General features: G+C 55.6%; 1 protein-coding gene and 1 non-coding gene across 6 annotated transcripts; both read right to left on the bottom strand.

Moving 5' to 3' along the window:
* Positions 1-30: 30 nt before the first annotated feature.
* On the bottom strand, positions 31-24,879 carry RORC (RAR related orphan receptor C). 5 transcript variants are annotated; one of them, XM_043458529.1, is made up of 11 exons: positions 24,769-24,879; positions 22,088-22,117; positions 10,303-10,388; positions 9,882-10,023; positions 8,100-8,612; positions 7,638-7,759; positions 6,661-6,793; positions 6,425-6,496; positions 6,096-6,206; positions 4,504-4,613; positions 31-1,540 (listed from the first exon to the last, which is right to left on the bottom strand). In XM_043458529.1, the coding sequence occupies exons 1-11, from the start codon at positions 24,806-24,808 to the stop codon at positions 1,379-1,381; spliced, it is 1,521 nt and encodes a 506-aa protein (XP_043314464.1). In that variant the 5' UTR covers positions 24,809-24,879; the 3' UTR covers positions 31-1,378. The 5 variants fall into 5 exon arrangements, with proteins under 5 accessions (XP_043314464.1, XP_043314450.1, XP_043314459.1 ...); XM_043458515.1 differs by having other exon boundaries at positions 6,389-6,496; XM_043458524.1 differs by having other exon boundaries at positions 24,745-24,863.
* Positions 17,380-17,452, bottom strand: TRNAG-CCC. Its single transcript has one exon. It is a non-coding gene; the product is annotated as a tRNA-Gly (tRNA).
* Positions 24,880-25,982: the final 1,103 nt, after the last annotated feature.

A 25,982-nucleotide genomic window follows, 5' to 3' on the forward strand; every position in this document is an offset into this window, starting at 1 on the left:
AAGGCTCCTCCCACCTGACACACACACCTCTTGCCTTTGAAATCATTTTATAAAGAATGGCACAGGTTGGGGTTTATGTTTACACTCCCCTGAGAGGAGAAATAAAGAAAAAAAACAAACCTCCTGACCACCTGCTGTTTCCCTCCAAGGAGGGCACACAGCTATTTATAAAACCAAGAGAAGTTCTTGGGCAAGATCATGGTCTTCTCCACCTTGCTGGACCCGGCGGTATCCACGTAGAGAGTGCTGGAATTGCATCTGCCTCCTTTTTCATAATAAGAGCAGGGCTGCAGGATGGGGACCAGACAACTAGTACTCCAAGGGTCTGTCCTTGGCCCTGTGACTGATCGGCGTCCAGCCTTTTAGGATTTCTTGCAACCAAAGACAGCTGGGGCTGGCAGAGAGTTTGGGCTACCCCTGGCCTAAGACTGGTGAAGTTGAGCACCAGGTGAAATGTTTTGGGGTTCCTCAGGATTGGGACTCTTCCCTGAGACTGCTAAGTTCCTCTGAGCTGTGACCTCAAGGAAGACAGAGATTGTGTCAGATTAAATGTGTCTATAGAGCCATATGACTGCAGGTTGAGTGTGTGAGTATGTTTCACCTGTCTGTAGATGTGTGTCTCTGACAGGTTTGGGTAACTCCTAAAGTCTATTTTTAAAGTGCACATAAGAAGTCTGAGTTCTAACTGTCTGTGATGTTCTTGGTCTTCATCATACCCTATCCCTATATGCAAATCCCATAAAATTATCATCCCCAGCCCCTCCCTTACTCCCATCCCATCCTTACCCTTCACATATCCAGTTTTTTGTGTTTTTTTTTTCAAAACCCCAGAGTGCCTAACCATTTCCTTGCTGAGCTGGGAGGGAGGGGGAAGGCAGAACACCTAGTGATGCAGATTCATGTTATATACAGGTCCTTCTGGGCTCCGGCCACCAGTCTCCAAGCTTGTTGCACCACCCCAGCCAAAGCCCCCAGGGAAATGCAATGAGGTATTTCAAAGTCCTATTCTTAGCTTCTGAGTCCAGAGGTGAGTTCCATTCATCTAGGGTGTCCTGGAACCCTCTATTGTCCTGAGGATACCTAAGTCCTCCAAGAGGTCCTTGTATCCCACCCCAGGCCTCCCAGAAGCTAGGGGTGACAGGGCATGGGAAAGGAGTCTGGACAAAGCTGAAGCTGGGGATGGAGCCCCTCCATCCCGACCCTCTGGTTCTTGGCCTGCTGCCAGGCAGGCCGGTGGGCTGAAACCCAGTCTCAGCGTTTGTTCACCCATCCCCCCAAACAGACAGAGACCACCCTCCAGGGGCCACAGGAAAGGAAAAGGCCAAGGGAAAGGTGAGCCAGCAGGCTCTAGAAAAGGGAACGGAGTCCCTCCTCCAGGTCACTTGGACAGTCCCTCGGGTGACTCGATTTCAGTGCTGAAGAGTTCCTTGTAGAGTGGAGGGAAAGCAGCTTGGACCACGATAGGGTGGAGATGCTGGAAGGTTTGCAGCTTTTCCACATGCTGGCTACACAGGCTCCGCAGCTTCCCCTTGGGTGGCAGCTGGAGGTGGGTTCATGGGGAAGGAGGGTGAGTACTGCAGCTCTGTCTCCAGGTCAGAGAAGTCCTCCCATCCTTCCTGGGCTGGGATAACCCTCTGTACTCTCTCCCTGCACACTCAGCACTTGTGGGTCAGCCAGATCCCATTGGTAGGGGTAGGTCTGTATTCAAGGAACTGGAGGCACGTGAGAACTGCAGTGGGATAGGAACATGTTTTCTGGCCGAACCCCCAAATGGTGTTCCTGATACTCCTTAAATAAGCCCTGTTCAGGGCTCTCTAACTCAGTCTCTTATGCTTTTTTAAAAAGTCTTTTTGCCGTGCCATGTGGCATGTGGGATCTTAATTCCCTGACCAGGGATTGAACCCATGCCCTCTGCACTGGAAGCATGAAGTCTTAATCGCTGGACCACCAGGGAAGTCCCCATGCTTTTATAATAGTGAACGTCTGTGACTCTCTGGTACATACTGTTAGGTACCTGTTTGCCTTTGTTGATGCTGTTCCCCTTACCTGGAATGCCTTTTCGATTCTTCTGTGCTTGGCTAATTCTTACCTTTGGTGTTACCTCCTCCTCCCTGGATTAAAGGTCCCATTCTTTGGGCTTCCCTCTGTGTAGCACTTAAATCCCATTTTAGGAAAATGATCCAGTTTGTCTATCTCTTCAGCCTAGATTTAAACTCCTTGAGTCTCCCTCCCTCTCCTCCCCCACTCACTCTGTATCCTCTGTACCTATCGTACTGCTTGCGCACGGCAAATGCTCAATAACTGTTTCTTTGGACTAAGCAATTTCCAAACAGATATCCAACACTGAAAATAGTAAGCCAACATTGCCAGCCCTCAGCCAGTGGAGGGGAATGAAAAAGACCCAGAGATCCATGAGGAGACAGAGGCAGAGAGACCTCACTGGAGAAAGACTGAGAAAACCATTTATCTTCTGCAGTTTCCTGTATCACCAAGTGAGGCTTAAAAACACCTCTCACCAGCCACCATCCCTTTCTCCCCAGGTTAATTATCTAGGAAAGGGACAGTCAGGGAAGAGCAGGCAGCATGGGGTCCCTTGATACCTCTTGAATTCATCCTCTCTTCGTTCCTCCTGCTTTATCTTGCACAGCTTCACTCATTCATTCTTTCACTCATTCTCATTGTATGTGTTGAGAACCTTTTGGCTAGGCATTGTGATGGGCTGTGGTGGTGCATCGGTGAATAAAATAAAATCTCTACCTTTATTAAATGTGTATTCTAGTGAGGGAGCCAGAAAATAAATATTAGAAAACTTCTTTAAAAAAACAATAAAGCGGACTGATGGGTAGAAAGCGTTTTGGATGGGGTGGCCTGGGAAAACCCCTCCAGAGTAAAGGGGTGGAGCAGGTTGTTTGGAAAACTAGGGGAAGAAGCATCCAGGCACCTGGAACAGCAGGTGTAAAAGCCCTGAGAAGCAACTCGATGTGTTCAAGGAATAGCAAGGAGGCCAGTGCTGCTGGAATGGGTGACTGAGAGGGCAGTGGAAGGGGAGGAGGTGAGCAAAGAAGTCGGGGGTCATGTCACGAGGCCAGGTGGCCACGGCACAGACTCTGGATTTGATTCTCAGCATGATGGCAGCTATAGGAGCACTGAGGAGTGCCGTGTGGCTGCAGTAGGACGGACCTGGTGGAGCAGGGGTCCAGTCGGAGGCTTCTCTAATGGTCCAAGGGAGCACCGACAGGAGGAGGGTGACGGTGGGGAGGTGATGCATGCCGAAGGTGGATTCCACCAGATTTGCTTTCCAGCTGCTCTCCCAGGTTCTCCTCCTCCTGAACTATCCTACCAGACTTGAGGTTTATGTAGGGCAGAGACTGTCATTTAAGTCATCTCTGTATTCTCAGCACCCAGCACAGTGCCTGGCACCCAGCAAGGGTCCATTGCTTGAACCATTCCATAAATGGTCCCCTTACATTGGTTCCAAATTGAATTGCCTAAAAAATAGCTCTGATGATATCATTCCTCTAGCCTTTGGTGCTCTCCATTGCCTGGAAATAAAGTCTTAATTCTTTAATATGGCATTGAAAGTCCTCTCTGATTTGCTCCCTGACCTAATTTTTAAGCTTGTCTTCAGCAACTTTCTTGCCCCCATCAATCTATCCCAGCTTCTGATCTTACACGTAGTCAAAATGTTCCAGGAACTCTTCTCCATATACACATCATTTTGCCTCCTTATTTTTGCTCTCATGTTGTTCCCTAAGCCTAGAATGCCTACCCCACCCCTCAATGCCTGTTAAAATAAATATTTCATGGCCTAGTTTAAATGCCCCCTTCACTAGGAAGCATTTATGATCCTCTCCTTTTGCCCTCAAGTTATTTTTAATCCCTATTCCACGCTGTCACATTTCCCCAATATTTCTTATTGTAGTAATATATCAGGGGCATAGAGATGTGGTAGAAAGAGCCCTGGGACTTGCATTTATCACTCACGATTGTGTAAACTTGAACAAGTCATTTAGGTTTCCTTATCACTACAGGGAGATTTTAACATCTCTCTTACTGACTGAGTTGTCACAAAGATGAGTATATCAGGGAAAGCATGTTGTTAATCACGTTATTATTTTATCCCATATTACATCCTATTCTGCGTTAGAGTCATTGGTATACAAATCTCTTCTTCACAGCAGGTTAAAAACTCTTGGTGGGGGTAAGGACAGCATCTCTGTATCTTTCCACTCACAGTACAAGCAGGTGCTGGTAAGCGGTGGCTCTATTAAACTGAATTGTTCCCTGGAGGTCCCTCCCAATTTCAGGCTCCCTAACTTTTCATCTGTACCCACACAGAAGTGACTGCTCAGTCCCCGTGTCCTGTGCTGTTGCAAGCTCTCTCATACAGTTTAGCTCTCAGGCACTTCCTCCTCTGGACCCTCAGACCCTGGTTCTCGCAAACCCTGAGGTCACAGATCTGGCGCTGGGCCTGACCTCCTCTGTCCCAGGGACTGCTCCTACCTTTGCCAGGATGCCTTGGCGATGAGTCTTGCAGAGATGATGATGAAAGGCCAGCTCCAGATTGCACTGCAGCTGTTCTACTTTCCTTTTCTCTTGGAGCCCTGGCCGGTCTGAAGGAGGGGATGGGGCCACAGCAAAAACAAGAAAGAACATGGACGTTAACTTCCCCCAAAGGGTGTGTCATTCTGGGCATCTGTGCTGAACAGAGATCTTCTTAGCTGAGTGAGAGACAGTGTAGGGGGTGTGGGTGTGTGTTGTTTTGGAGTTGGTAAGATGTTGGGGCCTTGAGTAGCTCTCTATAAGGAAAACTGGGGAGAGATGAAAGAGATGAGACATTCTGATCTCCCAGTTCCAGGCTGCCTTCTCCCTGGTACCTGATATTTCACATAGCTAATTCAGTGCTCTCCATTAAAACTCTGCTATGGGGAAGAAAAGATCTCCCCTTCACCCCGACGTGGCAAGGATGGCCCCAGAGAGGAGATGGGCCTTGTGTAGCCAGCCACCTAGGTCAGCACTGGGGCTTCTGCAGCAGTCTGTGGCTAACTTCAAGAGACAAACCACCTTTTGTCCTGACTCCATAAAATAACCAGAAGTCATCTTCTCAGTCTTTATTTCCAGTTCAAGGGGCATGTTTCTGTCTCTACTCATTGGCAGAGCCAGTGGACTGATAATGTGGTCTACAAACTCAGGTTAGTAGCACAACCCACTTCCCCAGGTTCTCGGAATCCTTAGCATTCAGCTGGCTCACCCAGCCCACTCCATTCTGTGGAGTGGACATCCAGAGTCCTGCCCTGATGGCAGGTAGCCTTTTGTTTTTATTTTTGGCTCTGTCCTAGGACTTGTGGGATCTTAGTTTGCGCACCAGTGGCTGAACCCGCACCCTCAGCAGTGAAAGCGTGGAGTCCTAACCATTGGGCCACCAGGGAATTCCCGATGGCGTGTTGTCTTAAAATGAGTTCACACAGAGCAGCGGTTCTCAAGCGTGCTGGCACATTACAATACCCTACGAGAGGCTGTGAAACATTCTGGTGTTCTGGCTGCACCTGAGATCCATGATGTCAGAGTCACAGCACTCATTTTTTAAAGCTCCGCAGGTGATTCCAGTGTGGGGCCACAATGGAATCCCTGGCAGGGACTCACATGCAGCCTAATTGCTCTCAGGGAAGCGGCTCACTTCCTCTCTTCCTCATGCCTCCCCACTTCTCCAGCCCCACCTGCGCTTCTCTCTTCCCTCTCTCAGACTCCTCTGGATCTTTATTTTGACTGATCTTATTTTACAGCAACATTGGGTGGGCTTATTCTGCTCTATAAAGCGCCTTCCCAGATTTAACCACAGCGAAGGTCCACACCCTTCAGTATCCGTCAGGCCCCCACCGCCCGCCTGTGGGTTGCTATTTCCTCCTCCAGGGGATCTTGCCAACCCAGGGATGGAAACCCACATGTCTTATGTCTCCTGCACTGGCGGGCGGGTTCTTTTCCACTAGCGCCACCTGCGAAGGCTGTTTGCGCACAGCACACAAGGTCCAGACTCTTCAGTACCTTTCGTGCCCCCACCGCCTGACTGTCCTTTGCCCAAGCCCAGTGACACTCACTGGCATTGATGAGGACGAGGGCTGTGTAGAGGGCGATCTCGTCCTCTGAAAAGCGCAAGGCACTCAGGGAGCGGGCGAAGTCAAAGATGGAGCTGATGAGTTCACTGCAGCCTGGGAGGGTGGAAACGAAACAGTGAGCAAGGTGGGTGAGGCCACGGTGCCCGAGGACACCCGCCCCCTTGGTGTCTGGAGCAGAGCGGGCAATCTGTCCTGAAGAGAGGGCGCCCTGGGTCTGGAAGCCTCGGATGGGGTTGGCATCGGACTCCTCTCGCTCATTTCCCCCTGCCCCTCACCCAAGGCTCGGAACAGCTCCACGCCACCGTATTTGCCTTCAAAAAAGACTGTGTCGTTGTCAGCGTTGTAGGCCCGGCACATCCTGACCAGCACCACTTCCATGGCTCCTGGGGAGCGGGGAGACATGCAGGCGCAGCGTCGGGCAGAGCCAGGAATCTGCCCCTGCCCCCCTTCAGTGTATTGGTTCCCTGAAGGCACCTCCCTCCACGCAGCCCCGCACATTCCACACTGGCCCCCACTACCCCGCGGCCCGCCCGCTCTCCCTGGGCACCTGCTTTGAGTAGCACGATCTGGTCGTTCTGGCAGAGCTCCATAAAGCCCGGGAGCCTCTTAGCGAACTCCACCACATACTGAATGGCCTCGGTGAGTCGGTGGGCACAGCGTCCCCACATCTCCCACATCGACTGCAGAGGAGGAGGAAGGTCCCACTGGAGCTTTTAGGACCCCCAGGACCCCACCGAGGCCCTGGGAACCCAGACAAAACTGCAAGTACCCCCCCACATTCTCAGCACCTGTGTTTTTAGCCTAGTCTTAGCACAGTGCACTTTGGGGCCCAGTGGATCTAAATTTGCCTTTGGCTCCACCATCTTGTGACGTGGAGTATGTCTATGAACTCCTCTGTGCGCAGTTTCTCAGTCCATTAAAAACAGGAATGGCAACCTCATAGGGTGGTTGTTGTAAGGGTCAAGGATAGTTTATGTAAAGTGCTCAGCACAGTGCCTGGCAGAGAAAGAGTGTTGAAACAGATGCTAACGAGGAGTCTGACTATTGTTGATAGAGGAGGAGGAAGGAGAGTATGCTAAGGCCTGTGCTTCTAGGTCTGGGTGGTGAAGGACATGGGTGTGTGTGTGTGTGTGTGTGTGTGTGTGAGTCACTCAGTGGTGTTTCGACTCTTTGCAACCCCATGGACTACAGCCCTCTAGGCTCTTCTGTCCATGGGATCAAAAATACTGGAGTAGGTTGCCATTGCCTTCTCCAGGGGATCTTTCTGACCCAGGGATCGAACCCAGGTCTCCCACATTGCAGGCAAATTGTTTACGGATGAAGACCAGGTAAAACAACCACAGGCAGGAGCTAAGGAGATGCTCTCACCTATTGCTAGGGTGCATACTTAAAAGCGGGCACACACGGTGTCTCTCTGTGATACCCTGCCTCGCCCCAGCCCACTCATGTGTGCAGGTTGCCGTCCCTGGACTCCCTGGGTAGTGGCGGGGCTTCTTCCTCCCCGGCGCGGTGTCCTGGCCTCACCTTCCTCTGGTAGCCAGCCACCTCCTCTCGCGAGAAGATGTTGGAGCGCTGACGGAGCAGGTCCTCCACCCGCAGCTGACACGTCTCCCGGTAGGACTTGCAAACATTCTGCACCAGGTGCTCTGGGGCCAGGGGAGGAAGGCAGAGGTTCCATCTCAGCCAGCTCCTACCTTTCGCATACCAAGGGCGCTCCTCTGCCTGGCCTAGCCCTGCTCTGCCTCCCCCCAGACCCTTGTGTATGCTTGGTTTACATGGGATGCTGACTGGGGACCCCCCACCCCATTTTTTTGCCGCATTGCACAGTATGTGGGATCTTAGTTCCCTGACCAGGGATTGAACCCATGTCCCTGCAGTGGAAACGTGGACTCTTAACCACTGGACCACCAAGGAAGTCCCAGAGGGCCCCTTTCTTGGAAGCTCCTCCCTCATCTTTCTACGCTCTCCGCCTCCCCAGCTGCTTACCAGTCTCCGTCAGGGAAGCATAAGGCACCTCTGGGGTGCTGCGGAAACTGGGGGTGAAGTAGCTGTCCAGGCCCCGTCCTGGCTCCCCAAGCCCAGGACGCCTGGGGTCCTCAAAGTGAAGTCCACACCTGTCCGGGGCCAGTTGGCTGCCTGTGCCATAGAAGTTCTCTCTGCCCTCAGCCTTGCCCCGCTCAGGGCTGTATTCCAGGTGGTATGAGGCCCCGTTGAGCCCGGCCTTGGCCAGGCTGTTGGAGTAGGAGGGCCCGCAGCCTGGAGCTCTCAGGAGACTGGGGGGACAGGCTGATGCCTCTGGTAGGTCAGGCGAGGAGCCCAGGGGTAGCTGCCCATCCGGGAGCCCCAAGGTGCAGGCGAGGGGGTCTGCTCCTTGGGCTCCCCTGGGAGGGGTCTTGGCCGCTTGTTCCCGTTGCTGCTGTTGCCGCTGCTGCAGCTGTTTCTGCACCTCTGCATGCAGGCTGTCCCTTTGCTTCTTGGACATGCGGCCAAACTTGACAGCTGAAAGAGGTCGGGGGATCAGGAGTTTTGGAGGCGGGAGGACGTGGTACAGGGCAGAGTCAATAGGCATTGTGATCATTACAGGATTAACTTGCTGCTCCTTGAAGAGCTCACTCCGAGCAGAGCTTCTCCAGTCTGGCCCGAGATCCTGCCTTCTAGGCATCTCTGTTCAAGACCCACTGCCCCCCACTCCTGTCTGCTTTTGGGCTCTGTCCAGCCCAGGTGTATCAGCAGACGTATCAGTCTTCTGAGCAAACTCTCCCTGTTTGAAACCAGCTTTGACTAAGTGGCAGAACTTGAGCAACGAGTCTGGGCTGAGGAGCCCGGCCTCCTGCTATGGGGCTGGGGATGGCTGAGGAGGGAGCCTCAAGCTGTATCGGGGTCACCTCGCCCATCTAGGAGGGTCGGAGGAAGAGGAGAGCCGAGAACACAGGTCTCCCTGTGGTCAGGCCTGCAGGCTCCCTTGTGACCTAGATACTCACCACAGCCCAACCCAGGCTCCGCGGCTTGCTTCTGAACATCCTCTTCTGCCCTCTTTCCTGCCTTTTCACTCACCCCGCCACCCCTCCCAGGTGTGGGGGCACAGCCCCTCACCCCGCCTGCCCCTTTGCAACCCTGCGTGTTTCCTTTCACTTTGTTATTTTGGGCGCTGAAAAGTGCTGACAGGCTCCTTCTGACTCCCCATCACCTCATGCCTCCCCCAGCCCCACCCTGGGCTCCCTCTGTGGTGTTGGAGGGGGGAGCTGTTTGGGGGCTGCAAGGGGGCTGTGGCTGAGAAAGATGGAAAAAGGCACCAGGAACAGCCGCCCTCGCCAACGTCAGCCTTCCGGGCTGTTCTCAGGGTGACTCTGGCCCCATTCATAGTCACAGCCCTTTGTCCCAAGCTGGGGATGGGGGTTCGGGGAGCCAGGTGGAGTTGGAGCAGTGGGGCAGCTGGGGAAAGATGTGGACTGTGGATGGGGATGGGATCTGGGCTGGAGGGGAGTCGGGTGAGGGGAGTCCCCCTCCCCGCCCCCGAGGAAGGGGAGAAGGGCTAGGAGTTTGAGAAAATAAGGGTTGTTGTTGCAGAGCCTGAAGCTGGGGACTGTGAAGACCTTTGATGAGGGCAGCCTGCCCACCCCCACGTGGGACAGTGGAGGAGACCAGGGCCTGCCAGTGGGAAGGACGGATGGCGGAGACCCGGAAGGCTGTTTAACCCCTGTGTGGTGCAGTAGGTCAGGCCGCCACTCTGGCGACTGAAGCCCTGGGGGGCTGCCCACGTGGCCTCACCGTCTCGGGACATGCCCAGGGCCAGGCATTTCTGCAGGCGGCAGTGCTGGCATCGGTTGCGGCTCGTGCGGTCAATGGGGCAGTTCTGCTGGCGCGTGCAGGAGTAGGCCACGCTGCACTGCTGGCTCCGGCGGAAGAAGCCCTGGGGGGCGGGGGAAGCCGTGCTGCCGATCCTGGCCAGGCCCCGGCCAGCCTGAGGGCCTCCAGATCGGAGGGCCCCTCAGTTTTCTCCCTCCATTACAGTCTGTCCTGCAGTCACTCCCCTAGTTGAAGACAAGGCCCTCCAGTGCACAGGGCTCTCCAAGCAGGGAGCCGCCGGGCAGCTCCCTAGCTGTCTCAGGAGACCAGCCCTGCAGGCAGTAGGAAGGCCGCCGAGCCCCCTCTCCTGTCCTCTGAAGACTGTGTATGAGCGAGCACTCACCTTGCACCCCTCACAGGTGATAACCCCGTAGTGGATCCCAGATGACTTATCCCCACAGATTTTGCAAGGAATCACTTCAATTTGTGCTGGAAGAAAGAGAGAGCAGAGGTCAGCCCGGGAACCTTCAGTGCATCCTACCCCAGCACCTGGGAGGTAGATACAGGGACGTGGTGTGTCCTCTGCTGCCCTATCCCAGTCCATCTTGCTTTCTCTCTCTTGTAAGATGGAAGACTGGGCTTCCCTGGTGGCTCAGTGGTAAAGAACCCACCTTCCAAGCAGGAGACGTGGGTTCAATCCCTGGGTCAGGAAGATCCCCTGGCGATGAAAATGGCAACCCACTCTGGTATTCTTACCTGGAGAATCCCATGGACAGAGGAGCCTGGCGGGCTGCATACAGTCCATGGGGTCGCAGAGTGGGACAGGACTTATCGACTGAACAACAACAGTAAGATGGAAGGAGGAGTGAATGCCGAATGCCACTCAGCAAAGGATCTGTGGGGGCTGTTTTAGTTTTGCGGAGCGGCTGGGGTTGTATCAGTTCTACGGGGGCAGAGAGAGCAGCTGCAGAGAGGCCACCTGCTCAGCCCTTCAAGATGAAAAGCTCTAGTTGCCTCCCTCCCGCCTGGGGACCGAGGAGTCCTCACTACTTCACAACACCTGCTTCCCGCCCAGGGGGCTTCCTCTAAGCTGCCCTCCCCCCGCTGGGGCTTGGCCCCCAGGGCAGAGTGTGGGGCTTGGCGGGAAGATGTGGTGCACCAGGCGGGAGGCACCTGGGGGCCAGGTAGAGCTGCCTGCCATCCTCAGCCGGGCTGTGCAGAGACTGGGGGGCCGGGAGGACAGGGTCACAGGGTGGGGCCCAGAGAGGGTAGAGAGAAGCCAGATGGAGCCCAGGAAAGTGGGGTCAGCAAGCCAGCTCTTCTGGATGTCTGAGAGCCAGGGGGCAGATCAAACAGAGCTCCCAGGTTCCTGGCTCAGAGCAGAGGGTGGCTCTGTGTGTGGATGCTTACGTGTGTGTACGTGGGCCTCTGCCTCCACTTGTGTGAGCCCAAATCATGAATGTTAACGCTGGCTGGGACTAGAGACCATCAGATCATTCAGACCTCTTTTTTTTCTCCCTTTACAGAGGAAGGAATAGGCCAGATGAGATCAGATGGTTGGCCCAGGTTCACACAGCTAGCTTACTCAGGACCTGGGTCTACATCCCAGTTCCCCAGAGCTTTCCATTCTGCTGATCCATGTCTGTGATGTCAGGGGCACACACATCAGTGGGCACGTTGCCTGTGTGAAGGGGTGCTCGTGTGTGCCTGTGTACATGAAAGGTATTTGTGATTCATGAGCCAACAGGCATAGCTGCTTGGGCCAGTGTGTGCATGTGCACATTTGTGTGTTAGTGTTTGTTCACTGGCTGCCAGGACCCTCCCCCTCTCCCACTAAGCTCATTGTAACCTACCTCCCTGGTGCCATGGCTGTGGTTGTTACTGGCCCCAGGTTCATTCCTACTTTGCCCCATCCTTGTCAATGCCCACAGCTCCCTGCTAAGTTTCAGGGAGCCGCCGGCCTCCCCACCAGCCAATCTTTGGAGAGACTGGGCAGGGATGGGTCCCCTTTCAGGTGTTTTCATCACTCCTTAAGGGCATGCGCGTCTCTCCTCTGCCCTTGCTGACCTGCTGCCTCCCCTCTGAGGGAGAATGCCTGGGATGGAGCAGGACGTAAAAGTGGTCTAGGACCACAGCCCCTCCTCATCTCTGATTCCAAGGGTCAGAGAAAGCAGCAGCCCGCCTACAGGCCAAATCCACAGTCCTGTGAACTCTCTTCTGGCCTAGGCCTGGATTCTGGTTGTGGTGTAGGGCCTGCTGATGTGAGGTGGGGAGGGTGACCATGGCTTGCCCACCATTCCCCCAAATATTGTTTTTGTCACCCTTAAACCATCATCCCCTCAGGCTAGCCTAGACCTGAGTCAGAGTACAGCTGCCTCTCATGGGGGACAGGGTGTCTGAAATCCTTCCATTAGAACGCGAGTCTCTCCTAACTTGAGTTCTCAGGCAGGTCCCCTAGCCTGCCCAGCACCCACCCAATAGGCTGTCCTGATCATCTAGGACAGATGGCAAGAGAGCTTTCAGATTCTTTCCAGTAAATTAAGAGCAGATGGGAATGAATGGAGGGAAGAGAGAACAAGGGAGGACTGGATACCTAGAAAAGGGGCAGAGAATGCAGGGACGCCTGCCCGTCTTAGCCACTGGATTCTCTAGGTCTCAGGGCCCTTGTCAGTGAAATCAGGGTAAGCACAGCCTTCATTGCCGGTGCAGGGGGTGACGGGCGTTAGCATAGAGGGGTACATGGAATCACCCGAGGTAAGTGCCTTGTGGCTGTAAACACTGTGTGCTGTGCCGTTGAGCACAGCGGTGGGAACAGAACCCCGAAGGCATTTGAGGCCCAAGAGAAGTTATTTGTCTCCTGCGGAGTCAGCTCTTGCCTCTCCCCCACACAGTTCCCCTCCAGCATTGTGGGATCTCACTCCCCAGTGGCCCTCAGCCCGGAGAGGGCAGAAACCATCGTGGGTCACCCAAAAAGTAAGCGGGAGGGAGACTAGGCCAAGCCACAGCGGGAACTTGGGCTCCAGCCCAGCGCTCAACCACAGGCCTCCCTGCCTCTTCCCTTCTCCAAGGGCCACATCCGTGTGCGTGTATGCGCTGACCACACGGCTGACCCAGACACGTCTCTCGGCCCCACCACCTGACCCACTGCTGGTCCCAGCCCCAGGAACCTCACAACAGTGTCACCGGGACCTTGCCCTTTTCATAGGACGATGTGGCCAGCCACAGACCACCTTCACAAATACCCGTGTTTGGGGGAGACCAGCGTTTGGACCCCAGCCACCAGGCCAGCCAAACATAGTCCCACACTCCCCAGCCACAGTCCAAGACAGAGGTACAGAGTGAGACAGGCACACAGGGTCAGGGGTTTGGGGCTAGACCCTCCAGCCTCTCAGCTAGAGAGACCAAGAGGTTCGGGACCGGGAGACGACAGAGACAGACGCAGAGATGGAGAGAGAGCCCGGAAACACAGAAAAAACCCACACTGGCGTCCTGGCCCCATGCCCAAGCCCTGGCCCTGTCAGCGCCGTCAGACCCTCTTATCCTACTCCTCCCTCCTGGCCCTGCCACCTGTACCCCAGCCATGCCATCCACCCAAAACCTCAAAGAGAAAGTACCGGTGCACACGAGTGTGACTTGTGGAGGAGGGGCGGGGAGAGGACGGGAAGGGGACTGGCAGAGGTGGCGGTCGGGTGAGCTGAAGCTGAAAAACACCTTGAATACCTCACCTTTGCAACCTCCCCCCATGAGCCCTGTCCCTGAAGCAGCAGCTGGTGGGAACCCAGATTGGGGAGGGGAGCTGAGTAATCACAGGATTACTCAAGCTGTTTCCCAGGAGCCTGGCCTGCCAGGAACTTACCATCTCAGGGCCTGACAGTGCCAGGAACTAGAGCTAAGCAGAGGTCAGGAGCCTCGAGGTCAACCCCTGCAGCATGGCTCCCGCAGCAGCCCTCTATGTCCAACCTCGCCTGCTGCTTCAGGAAGATCCGTGTAGCTCACTGCGGTTCTCTCCCAGGGCCCATCAAAGGAGACCCTTCAATTCCAAGGAGGGAGACGACGTGCCCACGTACACACGATACCTCCTGAAACCACCTAGTGACTGCATGACCCTAGACCTCTGAGTTGCCAACAAGGTCCCCTAGGGAGCTAGTCAAGATGCAGGTCCCTACTCAGGAAGTCGGAGGGCCCCAGGTTCTGCATTTGAACAAGCTCTTGGTTGGTGCCCAAGCTTGCTGGTCCTCACCCTACATTTCAGAGTAGCAAGAATGTAGTCCCTCTTCCTGCTTCTGCCTCTTCCTGGGGCATAAGGGTGGGGCTGGTGGTCTCCTCCCCAGCTCATTCTTTCATCTGCCAACCGGTGTGACTTCTAAAACTTCATTCCAATAAGGTGCTAGGAAAAGAAAATGAATCTCTTGCGGACTGCTTTGGGGACTGAAGGACCCCCAGGGAGCCTCCTCTGAGCACGTCCTTTGCGGGGAAATGCGGTAGAGACCAAGAAGGCTGGCCCCTCCCTCCAGCCTCCTCTGATCTCACCCTTCTCGCAGCTGCAAGATTCATTGATAGCGCTCTTTGAATGCATCCCGAGCTTGGCCCCGTGCCACCTTAGAAAGCCAGCCCTGGGCCCTGTCCAGGTGCCCTCTGCCACAGAGAGGAAGTGGTAGGAGCAAAGGAGGGGCTGCAACCCATGGGGATCTTTCCCCTCAAACCCCAGAACCACCCCAGCTCTGGCAGAGAAAGATGCAGGCAGAGGCACCCTGAGGTCCTCATCTTCCCCTGGTGCTCTATCCACCCAAGGCTAGGCTTTTCCTCTCTCCTCTTTCTCTTTTTCTCCAGAGGACATTGATGAAGGATGATGATGACAGGTGGCATCTTCCCAGGTGGCAGAGTGGTCAAGAGTCCACCTGCCAATGCAGGAGACACGGGAGACATGGGCTCGACCTCTGGGTCAGAAAGATCCCCTGGAGAAGGAAATGGCAACCTACTCCAGTATTTTTGATCCCATGGACAGAAAAGCCTGGAGGCTACCCACCCCAGTATTCTTGCCTGGGAGGCAACAGTTGATGGGGTCGCAAAGAGTCAGACATGACTGAGCAGCTGAGCACACACAAGGATGATAGACATAAGCATTGGCGGAATTCTTACTCTGTGCCAGGCTGTACATACACTTTTCGTTCAATGACCACAACAGTCCCATGAAGTAGGTACTCTATGTATCATCCCCATTTTAAGAATGAGAAAACTGAGTCCGGGGAGAGTAAGTGGCTTGACTAAGTTTGCACAAGCTTGCTGGTCCTCACCAGAAGTGGGAGATCTGGTATGTAAGCCTAGGTCTCCGTAACCTGAGAGGCAGTGTCCCCAACCATTGAGCCTTTCACTCTAGAAGGATGAGACACCCAAATGCACTAGGCAGATTGTGGGTAGGGGCATGTTTACCGGCTGCAGCGGAAGTGTGAAGTGAGGGGGGTGGGCTAGGACCAGAATTCAGGGAGGACACCTATGGAACTAAAGCTGGGCCTCATGTCTAGTCTAAAGATCCAGAGAGTCATTATTCCCTCTGTCCCATACCTTACCCTGTGGTGTTAGCCCCCTCCTGCCTTTAACCATGGTTCGCCCACCCCAGCCGAGCTCCTGACTTAGGACTCCTCGCAGGACCACAGCTCCTCTGGCGTGTGGTCTGGCTTTCAGGTCAGGCATGCTGGCAGGCCTCTTTGCAGAAACCAGTGAGTGACTGAGTGAGAAAGAGGACTGTATCTCTTTTCTTAGCTCAGGGGCCCTCACCCCACAGCTCCAACTCAGTCCCTCTCCCCACAGAGACCACACCTCCGGCCAGGGGATCCCTGTGTACCCCAGCCGGTCACCAGCCTCCCTCCTTTCTCAGCTCTCAGTTCCCGCAGCTTCTGCAAAGCTGGAAACCACGGAGGTGGGCTCCCCGCCGCAAAGAGCAGGAGGGGGAGGGCAGGGTGGGGGTCAGAACAGAAGCCGCTGTACCTGGGGAACGCTCCTGCCTGCCCTTCGTGAAAATTTTCTGCTGATACACCCAGGTCCCAGGGCTGAGAAAGTAGCGAAGCTAAAACTCAGGTGGGCGAGGGAGAGTCTGGGGTTTTGAAAAGCTACGAAAGACAGCCAGCCACCTGAAACCCCCTCCTGGTGCCCCCGCCACCCCCGCAGTCTGGGACAGGAGAAAGGAGGGGAAACAAAAGAATTGAGTGAAAACAACCAGGGGATGGGGGGAGGGGATGAATCACCAGGAGGAAGCAGTAAGGAGCAGGAGCCCAGACGCACTGCCAGTGACCTTCCCGAGGCTCGAGTCTCCTTTCCAGAGGGCCTCTGCTGCTGTGGGAAGGCCAGGGCACCCAGAAAAACCCAGGCTCTGGCCCCGAGCCCCTGCCCTGTTGCCTGCCATCCCTCCTCCTAGATGGATATCTCCATCCTTTCTGAGCCTGGAGTCCCAGGGAGGGGGCAGCTGGAGGAGTGGAGATGAGATCTCAGAAAGGACTAGTCATTGGAGGCGACCCCAGGGCTGCCTCTCGAGGAGAGCTCTCAGCATGGGAAAGTCCCAGTTCCCCGTCTGAATCAGGGGACAGAGGCAGGGGACGGGGAGGGAGCCCCTGGGGGGGGCAGCCACACCAATACCCATGTTTCCTGGTGATGGGACAGGCTGGGGTGCTCCCAACCTCTAGAGCCCTGAGCTGGAGGTGTTTGGGATTCCTGTTAGGAATGGGCAGAGAGAAAAAGCCAAAGGTACAACAGCAGTTCGAGGAAGGAGGGGGCCCTTTGTGTGGCCCTGAGCTCTCTGGGTGAGGTCTGTGGCACCCTGGGACTTGGACTTCTTTCTGGGTCACAGGTCCTCCTCATCATGACCAGACTTGAGAAAGATCAGGGCACAACAAAGACGAGAACGCAACCTCATAGCCCTTGCCCTCCCACCTCCCCATCCAGGCCTAATGCCAGGGCCTTATGTCCATTGGCTCCACCCCAGCCATGCCCCGGAGTGAGCTGGCGGGGCCACCCTCCCCTCTGACTGGCTGGGGAGTTCTTCTGGCTAATGGATGTTCCCTCTCTACTCGGCAGCAGGTCATGATGGAGTCCCTATCATTCTTTTGAAACTTCTATAAATTCCATCCCTCCCACTTCTGCCTTCCTACACCTGATCAATACTCAGCGTCTCCCCTCTCCTGCCCACCTTCTTTTCTCTCTGTCACCCCGTGTCTTTGTGCCTTTCCATCTTCTGCACTTCAGTCCTGTCTCAGGCTACACGTTGTAATGTTTTGGCTCTCCTGGCATTTCTCCAGTTGTAGCTCTATCTAGACATCCCTCTCTCCCCATGTATTTCATAGATCTTCTGTCATTTGAGTTTGGCCTCTGCATCTCTTTATTTCTTGGTCTGGTTTCTTTCTTCTTCTTCTTCTTTTTCATTTGTTTGGCTGCACTGGGTCTTAGCTGCAGCATGCAGAATCTTTTATTTTCAACATGTGGGATCTAGTTCCCTTACCAGGGATTGAACCTGGGCCCCCTGCATTGGGAGTACGGAGTCCTAGCCACTGGACCACCAGGGAAGCCCCACTGGTCTGTTTTCTGCTCCTTGTGTGTCTGGACCTTGGCCTTTGTGTGGGTCGCAGTTCCAAGCCCCCAGTGCTGTGCCCGCCCCAGAGAAGGTCAGAGGACATGGTGGTAGCTGGTACTCACGAGGGACGGTGAGGTACCCAGAGATGTCCAGGTGAGAAGGACTGGTGGCACCAGTCCCGGAGGGGAGGAGGCCCCTCTCCAGCCTAGCAGCTTGGTGGGGGGGTGGGCTTGTCATGGAGAGCTGCTCTGTTCAGTGTCTCCCCCGTTCAGTCCCGGGCTCTCCTGCCCTCCTGCCAGGCTGTGAAGCACATCCGACCATTGCTTCCCAAGGCGGACTGGCTGATTTGAGACCATTTCTGGGAAGACTAACCTTTGCTAACCTTTCCTGCTAACCTTTGCTGCTACTGGGAAGAAGCTAGAAGGGAGACTGAAGTTTGGGTCTCCTCACCCCTCCTGACTGCCCCACTCGTACACCTGCACTGGAGTCTCCACCCCAAGTGTGGAAGTGAAGCCCCTTCCTTTCCTTGGCCACCTCTCTGTGTCCCCCGAGTTTTCCCCACTACCCTGGGGGATGTTTTACTTGGAGACCACCGCTCTCTTCTTGGTCAGAACGGGAGTTTCTCTAAAGTTAGTTTTGTTTTTAAATTCAGCTTACTTTTTTTTTTTTTTTAAACAAGAGACGGGGCCCAATGACTTGCCTAAGGACAAGGCTAGTCAGGGACAGAGATGGCTCAGAACCTGGTATTTAGACTCAGCCCATGGGTTTTTCCAGTATACAATATGGACTCTTTTTTGTGGGTTGTGGGAAGACCCCCAGTTGAGGCTGGGGGTGCCTCACGCCTCAGGCCACAGGGGTCCAGGGCTTCCCTTTTCGTCCTTCACCCTGTGCTCTGGGAGGTTCTCTGGCTCTCCACATGAGGACGATTTGCCCACCCCTGCTCTGCTAGAAGGCACAGGGACCCCAGACATCTGCCCACCAGCTGTTGGCCCATGGCTTTGGGCCAGGAAGCCGGTAAAGTTGAAGGCTTTTTGCTCTCATCTCTACTGCCTGAATCCTACTCATCAAATGGGCATCTGAACCTGGGATGAGGGGTCTCTCCCTCATACATACACACACACACACACACACACACACCCCACCACCCTGGCTGGATTCCACTTGGTCCTCATGATCCTGCAGTGGGCAGGGAGTATGATGGCCCAGAGGCCTGGATGCTGGGGTTCTGACCCCCGCTGCCAGCTCTTTACCCTCGCTGACCCTCTGCTTCAGGGCACAGTGGCTCCTCCAGCCTCCTTTCTCACCCTGCCCACAGGTAGTTTGGAGGCGTGGAGGGAAACGCTGCAGTGGGTGCCGGGACAACGAGTTCAGGCTGCCTGTTCATTACCAGCCTCCACCTACCACAGCTGTGTGATCTAGGGGTGAAGCACTGGGCCCCTCTGGGTCTCAGTCTCTTTATGTAAAACAAGGCGCGGGGCACCTCACCTACCCTGGGAGATCCTTGCCAGAGCCCATGACAGAGGAGCTCCTCAGTAGTCCTTTCACAGCGACTGTTCTACGAGAACCGCTTGAGGAACGAGACTCCATGACTACGCCACCCAACAGCTCCTAGCCTTGACCAGGACACGCCTTGCCAGGGAGGAGCACTTGGCTTTTGCCCACACTGCTCCCTCCTTTTCAGAAGGCCCGGGAATGATGATGGGCCCCAGGCTTCCCCGCTCCCAGGAGGCCCATTCACTTACTTCTCATGACTGAGTCCTGGGCTTTGCCGCCTGGGCTCCCTGTCCTTCTCAGCCGGGGTGGTCCAGGGATGGGGTGCAGTTGACAGCAGGGTTGGGGGCCAGGCCCTCTTGGCAGAGCCTCAGTCCGCAGCTCTGCACCTAGCTCTCCCCCAATGCTTCTGGGCCGGGGGGTTTAAGATCTGCACCACACAGGTGGCCGAGGGACAACCCCCCCCAACTCCACCCCCCCACCCCCCTGGGGTGCAGCGGGTAGGATGACAGGCGCCCCATGTGGCCAATCTGGGCCTGGGGCAGAGTGTGAGGGGCGGGGCAGCCAATCGCAGGGGGCGTTGGAAAATTCCAAAACCACAGGCGACAGCCACACGCGTAAAAGCTGTTTCCACCCGCCGGGGTAGTTCTGGCTGGGGAGCCGGAATGGAGCTCACAGGAGCCTGGGGCCAGGTCCTTACTCCCCCTCCCCCCGAGGATCCCCGAGAGCCTGACCCTCTTTGCCAGGTGACTCCAGGGACGGGGCTATTTCTAGAGGTAAGTCACAGAATGTCTGCCTGGGGCCACCTGCGACCCTATGGCCTGCCGACAGTCGTGCTCAGTGAGATGCAGTCTGGGAGGCTGCCCACCACCCACCACGCTCATGCCCTCCCTGCAGACACCGTGCGTGCCCTGGGCCAGGGCATAAGTGATTCTAGTAGCAGTAATAACCATCAGACAAATGCCACTATCTGTAGGAGGGATTAGTCGGTCAGAAATTTCCTCAGGAGCAAAACTGCTGAACTTGGAATGAAGATGGTGTTAACAATAATGTGTAACCATGTGCCAGAAATGGTTCTTAAGGCTTTATGTGGATGATCTAATCCTCACAGAAAACTTTGTGTTGTAGGTACCATTATCCCTACTTCAAAGATGAGGACAGTGAGACACAGAGAGGTTAAGTAACTTGTCTGAGGTCACACAGCTAGCAAAGTGGTGGAGTCAGGATTCAAAATCAGGTGTTTCCCAGATTACACTTGAGAAATGGGAAGCTTTCTCTGGTTCAGGTCTGCTTAGGAGGGTGTCCTGCTGTGGGAGTCTCCGCAGAGTTTCTTGGTCTTGGAGTCCTTCTCGGGGTCCATCAACCTCAGAGGCCCTCTCAGCCTCAAATCTGCTCTGTGGGCACCTCAGCCTCGGGGCTCCCTCTTCAAGACCCCTTAGTAATCAGGTGCCCCTCTCAGTCTGGGAGTCCCTCTTGGCCTTCTCCCTTCCTGGGTTTGTCTTGGAGCCCCCTTTTATGACTGTCTCCACTCTAGAGCCCACTTTTCAGAGTCTCTGGGCCTGGGGGAGGCATTAATCTTTCCTGGATTCTCTGGGCCAAACCTCCTAAGAGGTCTCTGATCTTGCTGGGACTCTAATGGCGCCTGGCACAGGCCTTTCCCTGCTGGCCTTCCTTGGGCATGCAGAAGCTGGCAGTGGGTTGCCGGAGGGGCTGTCAGCCCATGTTCTCCTGAGGACCCTCACGGGTGGGGGTGGGGTGGAGGTATGGTTGCACAGGGCCAGCGGGTTGGAAGGGGATGAGGGGGTGTGGTCCTGGCCGAGGTTTCTGTGGTAAGGGGTTGAGGGTAGGAATGGCGTTTAGCCTCTTCCAGTTCCAGATGCTCCGAAAGTCCCCCTTCTCCCCCCCACCCACATATGGTCCCTGGCCCCCACCTCCCCCAGCTCACCCGCGTCACTCCTTGACCCGCTTTCCTCCCAGGGCCCTGCTCAGCATTTCCGTGGGGCCCTGTGGCTAGGGGCAGGCGAGGCACTGATCAGGATTGTGCTGAGCAAAGCAACCCCTCACTCAGAAGGATGTAGCCTCTTGGTGGCCCCCCAGCCCCTATCTGACCAGCTCAGGGAGGAGGGTGATGCTTGGGCCCTCTGAGATCTCTCTGCTTGGAACAGGGAGCTCCAGGTGATGATGGCAGCAGAAAGAGCTGCAGTGAACTCTCAGGAGGAACTAGTAGGCAGCCCAAGGGAGGGCCATGGAGAAAGGCAGGTGACCTCTCATGCCCTGGTGTGGTCCTCCTCAGTTCAAGGATTCTGAGAAGGCATCCTGGGGCTGGAAGGGCATGTTGATGGGACGTGAGCTTTGAGACCAAGGTGCAATGGGTGTATTTTCTGGGGGTGTATCCTCTTTTATGAACTAGGAGGATAGATCTGATGAGTTGAGAGTTCCCCAGAGAAGGTGTTCCTTGCTAGTATCCATTGGTGAGTCCTTCCTGAGCTCTAATCCCTTCCTCACATGTTGCAGCCTCAGCCTTTCAACGTCCCCAGGACCCAGAGTGTTTCTCTCCATGTGTTTCCTACCAAGATGAAGGCTTTCCTGTTCTCCTGCTCTGCACAGGCTGGCCCCAGGCTTGTTCATGCCTTGGGATGTGTTAACCACAGAGATGCACAGCAAACCTGACTCTGCCACCTCAAAGCCTGGTGCAGGCTCCCTGAGTCCCTGAGGCCACCCTGCCTGACCTAGTGATCTCCGCCACCGCCCACACCCCCCCACCCCCAGCCCCACCCGGCATCTCCTGTGCCTCTGTCCAGCAACTCCTTCTCCTTCCTGGGGCTCCCCTTTCACTGTCCTCTTCTTACTTCTTTGCGATGTTCCCTCGCACTTTTCAGGCTTCTCCCTTATCTCCTCCCTTTGTCCCCCAATCTTGAGGTTTCCTCACTCCTCCTCCTCCTCATCTCCCCATCTCCCTGGCGTTTCAGCTCCACCTCCACCTCCTTTCAGGCCTGGCCACCTCCGCGCGGATGCCCCAGCTCTGTGCATGCAGGGCATGTGCCTTGCTTCTACATGAACCTCCTAGCGCCCTTGCTGAATTCTTTGCCATCTCTCCACACCCCAGCACCAGTTCCTGCCCCAATCCTCTACTCACAGGTGTGGGTCTTCTTTGCAGCCAGCAGCTCTGTAAGGAGAAGAGAGGGGGTCAGGGCCAAAAGTTGAGGACCATGGAGGATCAAGAGATCCTCCCCAATGCTCAGGCCCTCATCCCTACCCCAATCCTTCCTGGAAGAACCTGGCATCTGAGGAGAAGGTGGGACCACCTCCACTGCACTGCTCTCTTCACTCTGCCCTACAGTCATGAAAAGCCTCTTCAAATCCTGAAATGTGCCAGGCTCCTCACCACTCTGGGACTCCCCCACATTCTTCTTTCTGCCTGGAAGGCCCTTCCCTGGCCCCTCCTCAATCTAGACAACTTTTCATCCTCCAAGTTCCCAATCAGGTCTTTTCCTCAGAGAAGCCCTCCTGCCCTTGTGCTGACACACTCAGCACCAGCAGTTGATTTCCTGGCGCTCATCACATCATCTCACTGCTATAATTGTTCATGATCTAAGAAGAGGGCGCTTTCCTGCTAGACAGTAAGCCCTATGGAGGCAGGGACTGTGTCCGCCTTGTTCATATTGTTATTTTGTAGGGGCTGCCCCTTAGAGATACACAGTAAATATTCTGCTGGCTGCACAAGCATGCTCAGTCCTGTTCAACTCTGCAACCCTACTACTGTAGCCTGCCAGGCTCCTCTGTCCATGGGATTTTCCTGGCAAAAATATTGGAGTGCGTTGTCATTTCTTCCTCCAGGGGAATCTTCCTGACTCAGGGATTGAACCTGCGTCTCCTGCATTGTCAGGAGAATTCTTTACCACTGAGCCAAGTGGCAGAGTTAAAACTCTTGACTGCTTGTCTGTGCCCACAAGCACCTGGGAATTTCGAGGTATAGAGGTTGAGGGTAGGGTAGTGAGGATGTTAGGAGGAAGAAGAAGGGAGAGCTGCAAGCACAGACACCCCCACCATACACACTGCCTCCTGCAGGCTCTGGCTCCACTGGCCCCCCAGCCTGCAGAGGAAGGAATGCCTCGTGCTGTGTGTGGCTGGTCCAGGTGAAGAGAAGGCTGTAGGGAGCACAGGTGGGTTGATGTGGGAGGGAGGCAGGGAGGCACAGACCTCTAGAGGGGCAGCTGCTGAGGGGGAAGCCTTAGCTAGAGCCTGGTTGGAGCAGGGAAGAGCATGTCATTCATTCATATGGTTAACTTTTATTAAACACCAATCAAAGGAGTCCCTGCGAAGCTTCCCTTGCCAGACCTTACTGCATTTTGTACATCCACACAGCAGCTCCTCACGGAGCACAAGGCCAGTCTCTCATTTCAGTAAAGGCTGCAGGCCTGCCTGAAGCCCCCTGTATGTTCCCTGACCTCTGACCCTGCTCTCCTGTTACTTTTTCCTTCTACTTGCCCAATGGGCTTCCCTGGTGACTCAGATGGTAAAGAATCTGCCTGCAATGCAAGAGACCTGGGTTGGATCCCTGGGTTGGGAAGATCCCCTGGAGGAGGGAACCCACTCTAGTATTCTTGCCTGGAGAATCCCCATGGAAGAGGAGCTTAGCGGGCTACAGTTTATGGGGTCGCAAAGAGTCAGACACCACCGAGCGACTCAGCACAGCACTTGTCCAGTGCTCAGCATCTTTCCCTTCTGCCCACCCTCCCGGCTCACACACTGTCCCTCTGCCCAGGAGATGCCCCCTACAAGCCAGTTGCTCCACTGGACTGGGTGGCAGTGAGGCACTTGAAGGCCTGGTCTCAGCTGGGGTGGGGTAGGGTGGGGGGAGGACTGCGCAGAGAGGGAGTGGCTCCATCCGGCCCCTCCCGCCTGCCGCCAATCCTGCCTGGCCCCACCCAGCTTCCTCCCTGACGTGGCACCCTCTCTCTAGCCTTTAGCCTTGAACCTCACAGCAGGCCTGGGGTGGGGAAGCTCCCCTTGCTTGCCCGGGCAGTGGAGTTCTTCCTCCACCAGGTGGCCCCACCACTTTTTACTTCAGGGCTCACACCTCACCTAGCATGTGGCCATGGGATCCTGCTGAGCGGCCTCTGAGTTAGACCCGCCTTGGGGCCAAGGACTGCCTGACTCTCCACACCCCTCCCCGCCCCACGCTACCCCTGGCCGAGTGTCCCACATTTTATGCAGAAATGAAACCGCATCCTCCACCCCCCACCCTGAGCCAGTGGGGGTGGGCGTGGGCAGCGGACAGGGTTCTACTGCTTGCTCCCCTGACCTTTGCCATCTTTAGAGGCAGGACAGCTTCCTCCGTCGCTGAATGAACAGACGGTGGAGTGGTCGGCCTCTTACTGCTGCCTGGGGTCCCAGCCGGATGAGCAGTGCCCGCCCCTCCTCCCAGGGGGCGCTCTCACTTGAAACCAGACCCGGCCCACACGCGGGCCCTTCTTCCCTCCAGCTTCCCTGACTCTCCTCTCCTCTCTTCTCCTCCCCCAGCCCACCTGTCTCTTCCTTCTTCACGTCTCGCTTCCTTTCCCCTCCATGTGCTGCCTGCTTCTCCCTCCTCTTTCTCTCCTCTGTCTGGTCCCCGGCCCTTCCTCCCATGTCTCCTTCAGTCTCTATCAAGACCTGTCCTGTCTCAGCGGCCTACCCTCCCCTGCCATCCCATCTTTCTCTCCTTCTCTCTTCTCTTGCCCCACTCCTCTCACTCCGGACCAGCGCCTTCCCATCTCTCCTCTGCACCTCCTGGGAGCCCCTTCCACCTGCCTGTAAGGCTGCAGGGCCCCTTACCCTGCGAGGCTCGGTGGTGTCTCTGTGGGGCCCTGTCCATGGGGCAACTCCCTTGGTGCCGTCCTTGCTGCCCTGGCTGCCCAGGAGGGCAGGGAGCAGGGCCCAGGGGAGGGAAACGGGAGGAGGGAGGGAGCACCTGGCCCGAGAGCAGGCAGGGGAAAGGAGTGGCTGGCAGAGCGTCCCGGCATCAGGAGGGGACACAGGGAGAGATGGGAGGAACAGAGTCTGGGGCCTTGAGGAGAGACAGGATAGGTGACGGGAAGGGCACTGGCCTTTCTGCATCACCTACTGTGTGCTGGGTCCTTTGCCAGTCACTTGCTGTAAATCCATGATTTTCTCCAATCTTCCCAATGTCCATCATGGAGCAAGCATAGTTGCTGCAGATAACTATGTGATGCTTATAAGCTAGATGATGCTCGAAGATAGTCACAACTTGCCCAAGGATTGTACAAGGACAATAAGTGGTTGAGCTGTGATTTGAACTCAGGTCTTTGTGACTTGAGAATCATGTGCTTTCTATCTGACCAAGACATGCGTGCCCAGTCACTCAGTTGTGTCTGACTTTTTGCAACCCCACGGACTGTGGCCTGGCCAGGCTCTGCTGTCGCTGGGATTTTCTTGGGAAGAATACTGGAGTGGATTGCCATTTCCTCCTCCAGGGGATCTTCCTAACCCAGGGATCCAACCTGAGTCTCCTGCACTGGCAGGCGGATTCTTTACCACAGAGCCACCAAGACAGATGACTGGTGAAGGGGAGGAGGGGAGGGGAGAGATGAAGATGGGATGGCTTATTTGGGGGATGGTGCCTCTTCTACAGGGTGAGGTCGGCTTCATCCCAGCAGTCCTTGGTTTCCTTGATTCCTCTGCCTGCTTAGCCTCTGCACTTTGCTGACCTTCCCGAGAACTCCCCGGCTCCCTGATGCCTTCACAGCCTCCTGGTCTGCTGGGTGCTGGGGGCAGGCCTGGGGGTGTGTGCCGAGGCAGAGGAGCAATGGGAGAGAAGTGTAGAGGAGACACGCTACATGCAGTAGTTGCAGGAAGGAGACCTCCCCTCCCCCAGTCTGGCAGCCCCCATGGAGGAAGGGCTCTGGGGAGGCCACAGGTTTCAGCATCTGAGGGTCCTGGGTGCCACTGATCCCCTGCACAGCCTCGGCCCAGAGTTTGATTAGCTGGGCCTGGCTCTCCTGGTTACCCAACAGGCCGGCTGGCCAGGG

Source organism: Cervus canadensis, chromosome 2 (assembly GCF_019320065.1).
Source record: "Cervus canadensis isolate Bull #8, Minnesota chromosome 2, ASM1932006v1, whole genome shotgun sequence".
NCBI classification, from domain to species: Eukaryota; Metazoa; Chordata; class Mammalia; order Artiodactyla; family Cervidae; genus Cervus; species Cervus canadensis.

Excerpts from the sequence above, each read along its gene's own strand:
- RORC (XM_043458509.1), bottom strand. The coding sequence starts at position 24,808 with ATGGACAGGGCCCCACAGAGACACCACCGAGCCTCGCAGGGTAAGGGG. Across the intron at positions 22,118-24,744 it reads GGGGCCCTGCAGCCTTACAG|AGCTGCTGGCTGCAAAGAAG; the intron begins GCAGGTGGAAGG and ends TTCTCCTTACAG. Across the intron at positions 4,614-6,095 it reads CCTCGTCCTCATCAATGCCA|ACCGGCCAGGGCTCCAAGAG; the intron begins GTGAGTGTCACT and ends CCCCTCCTTCAG.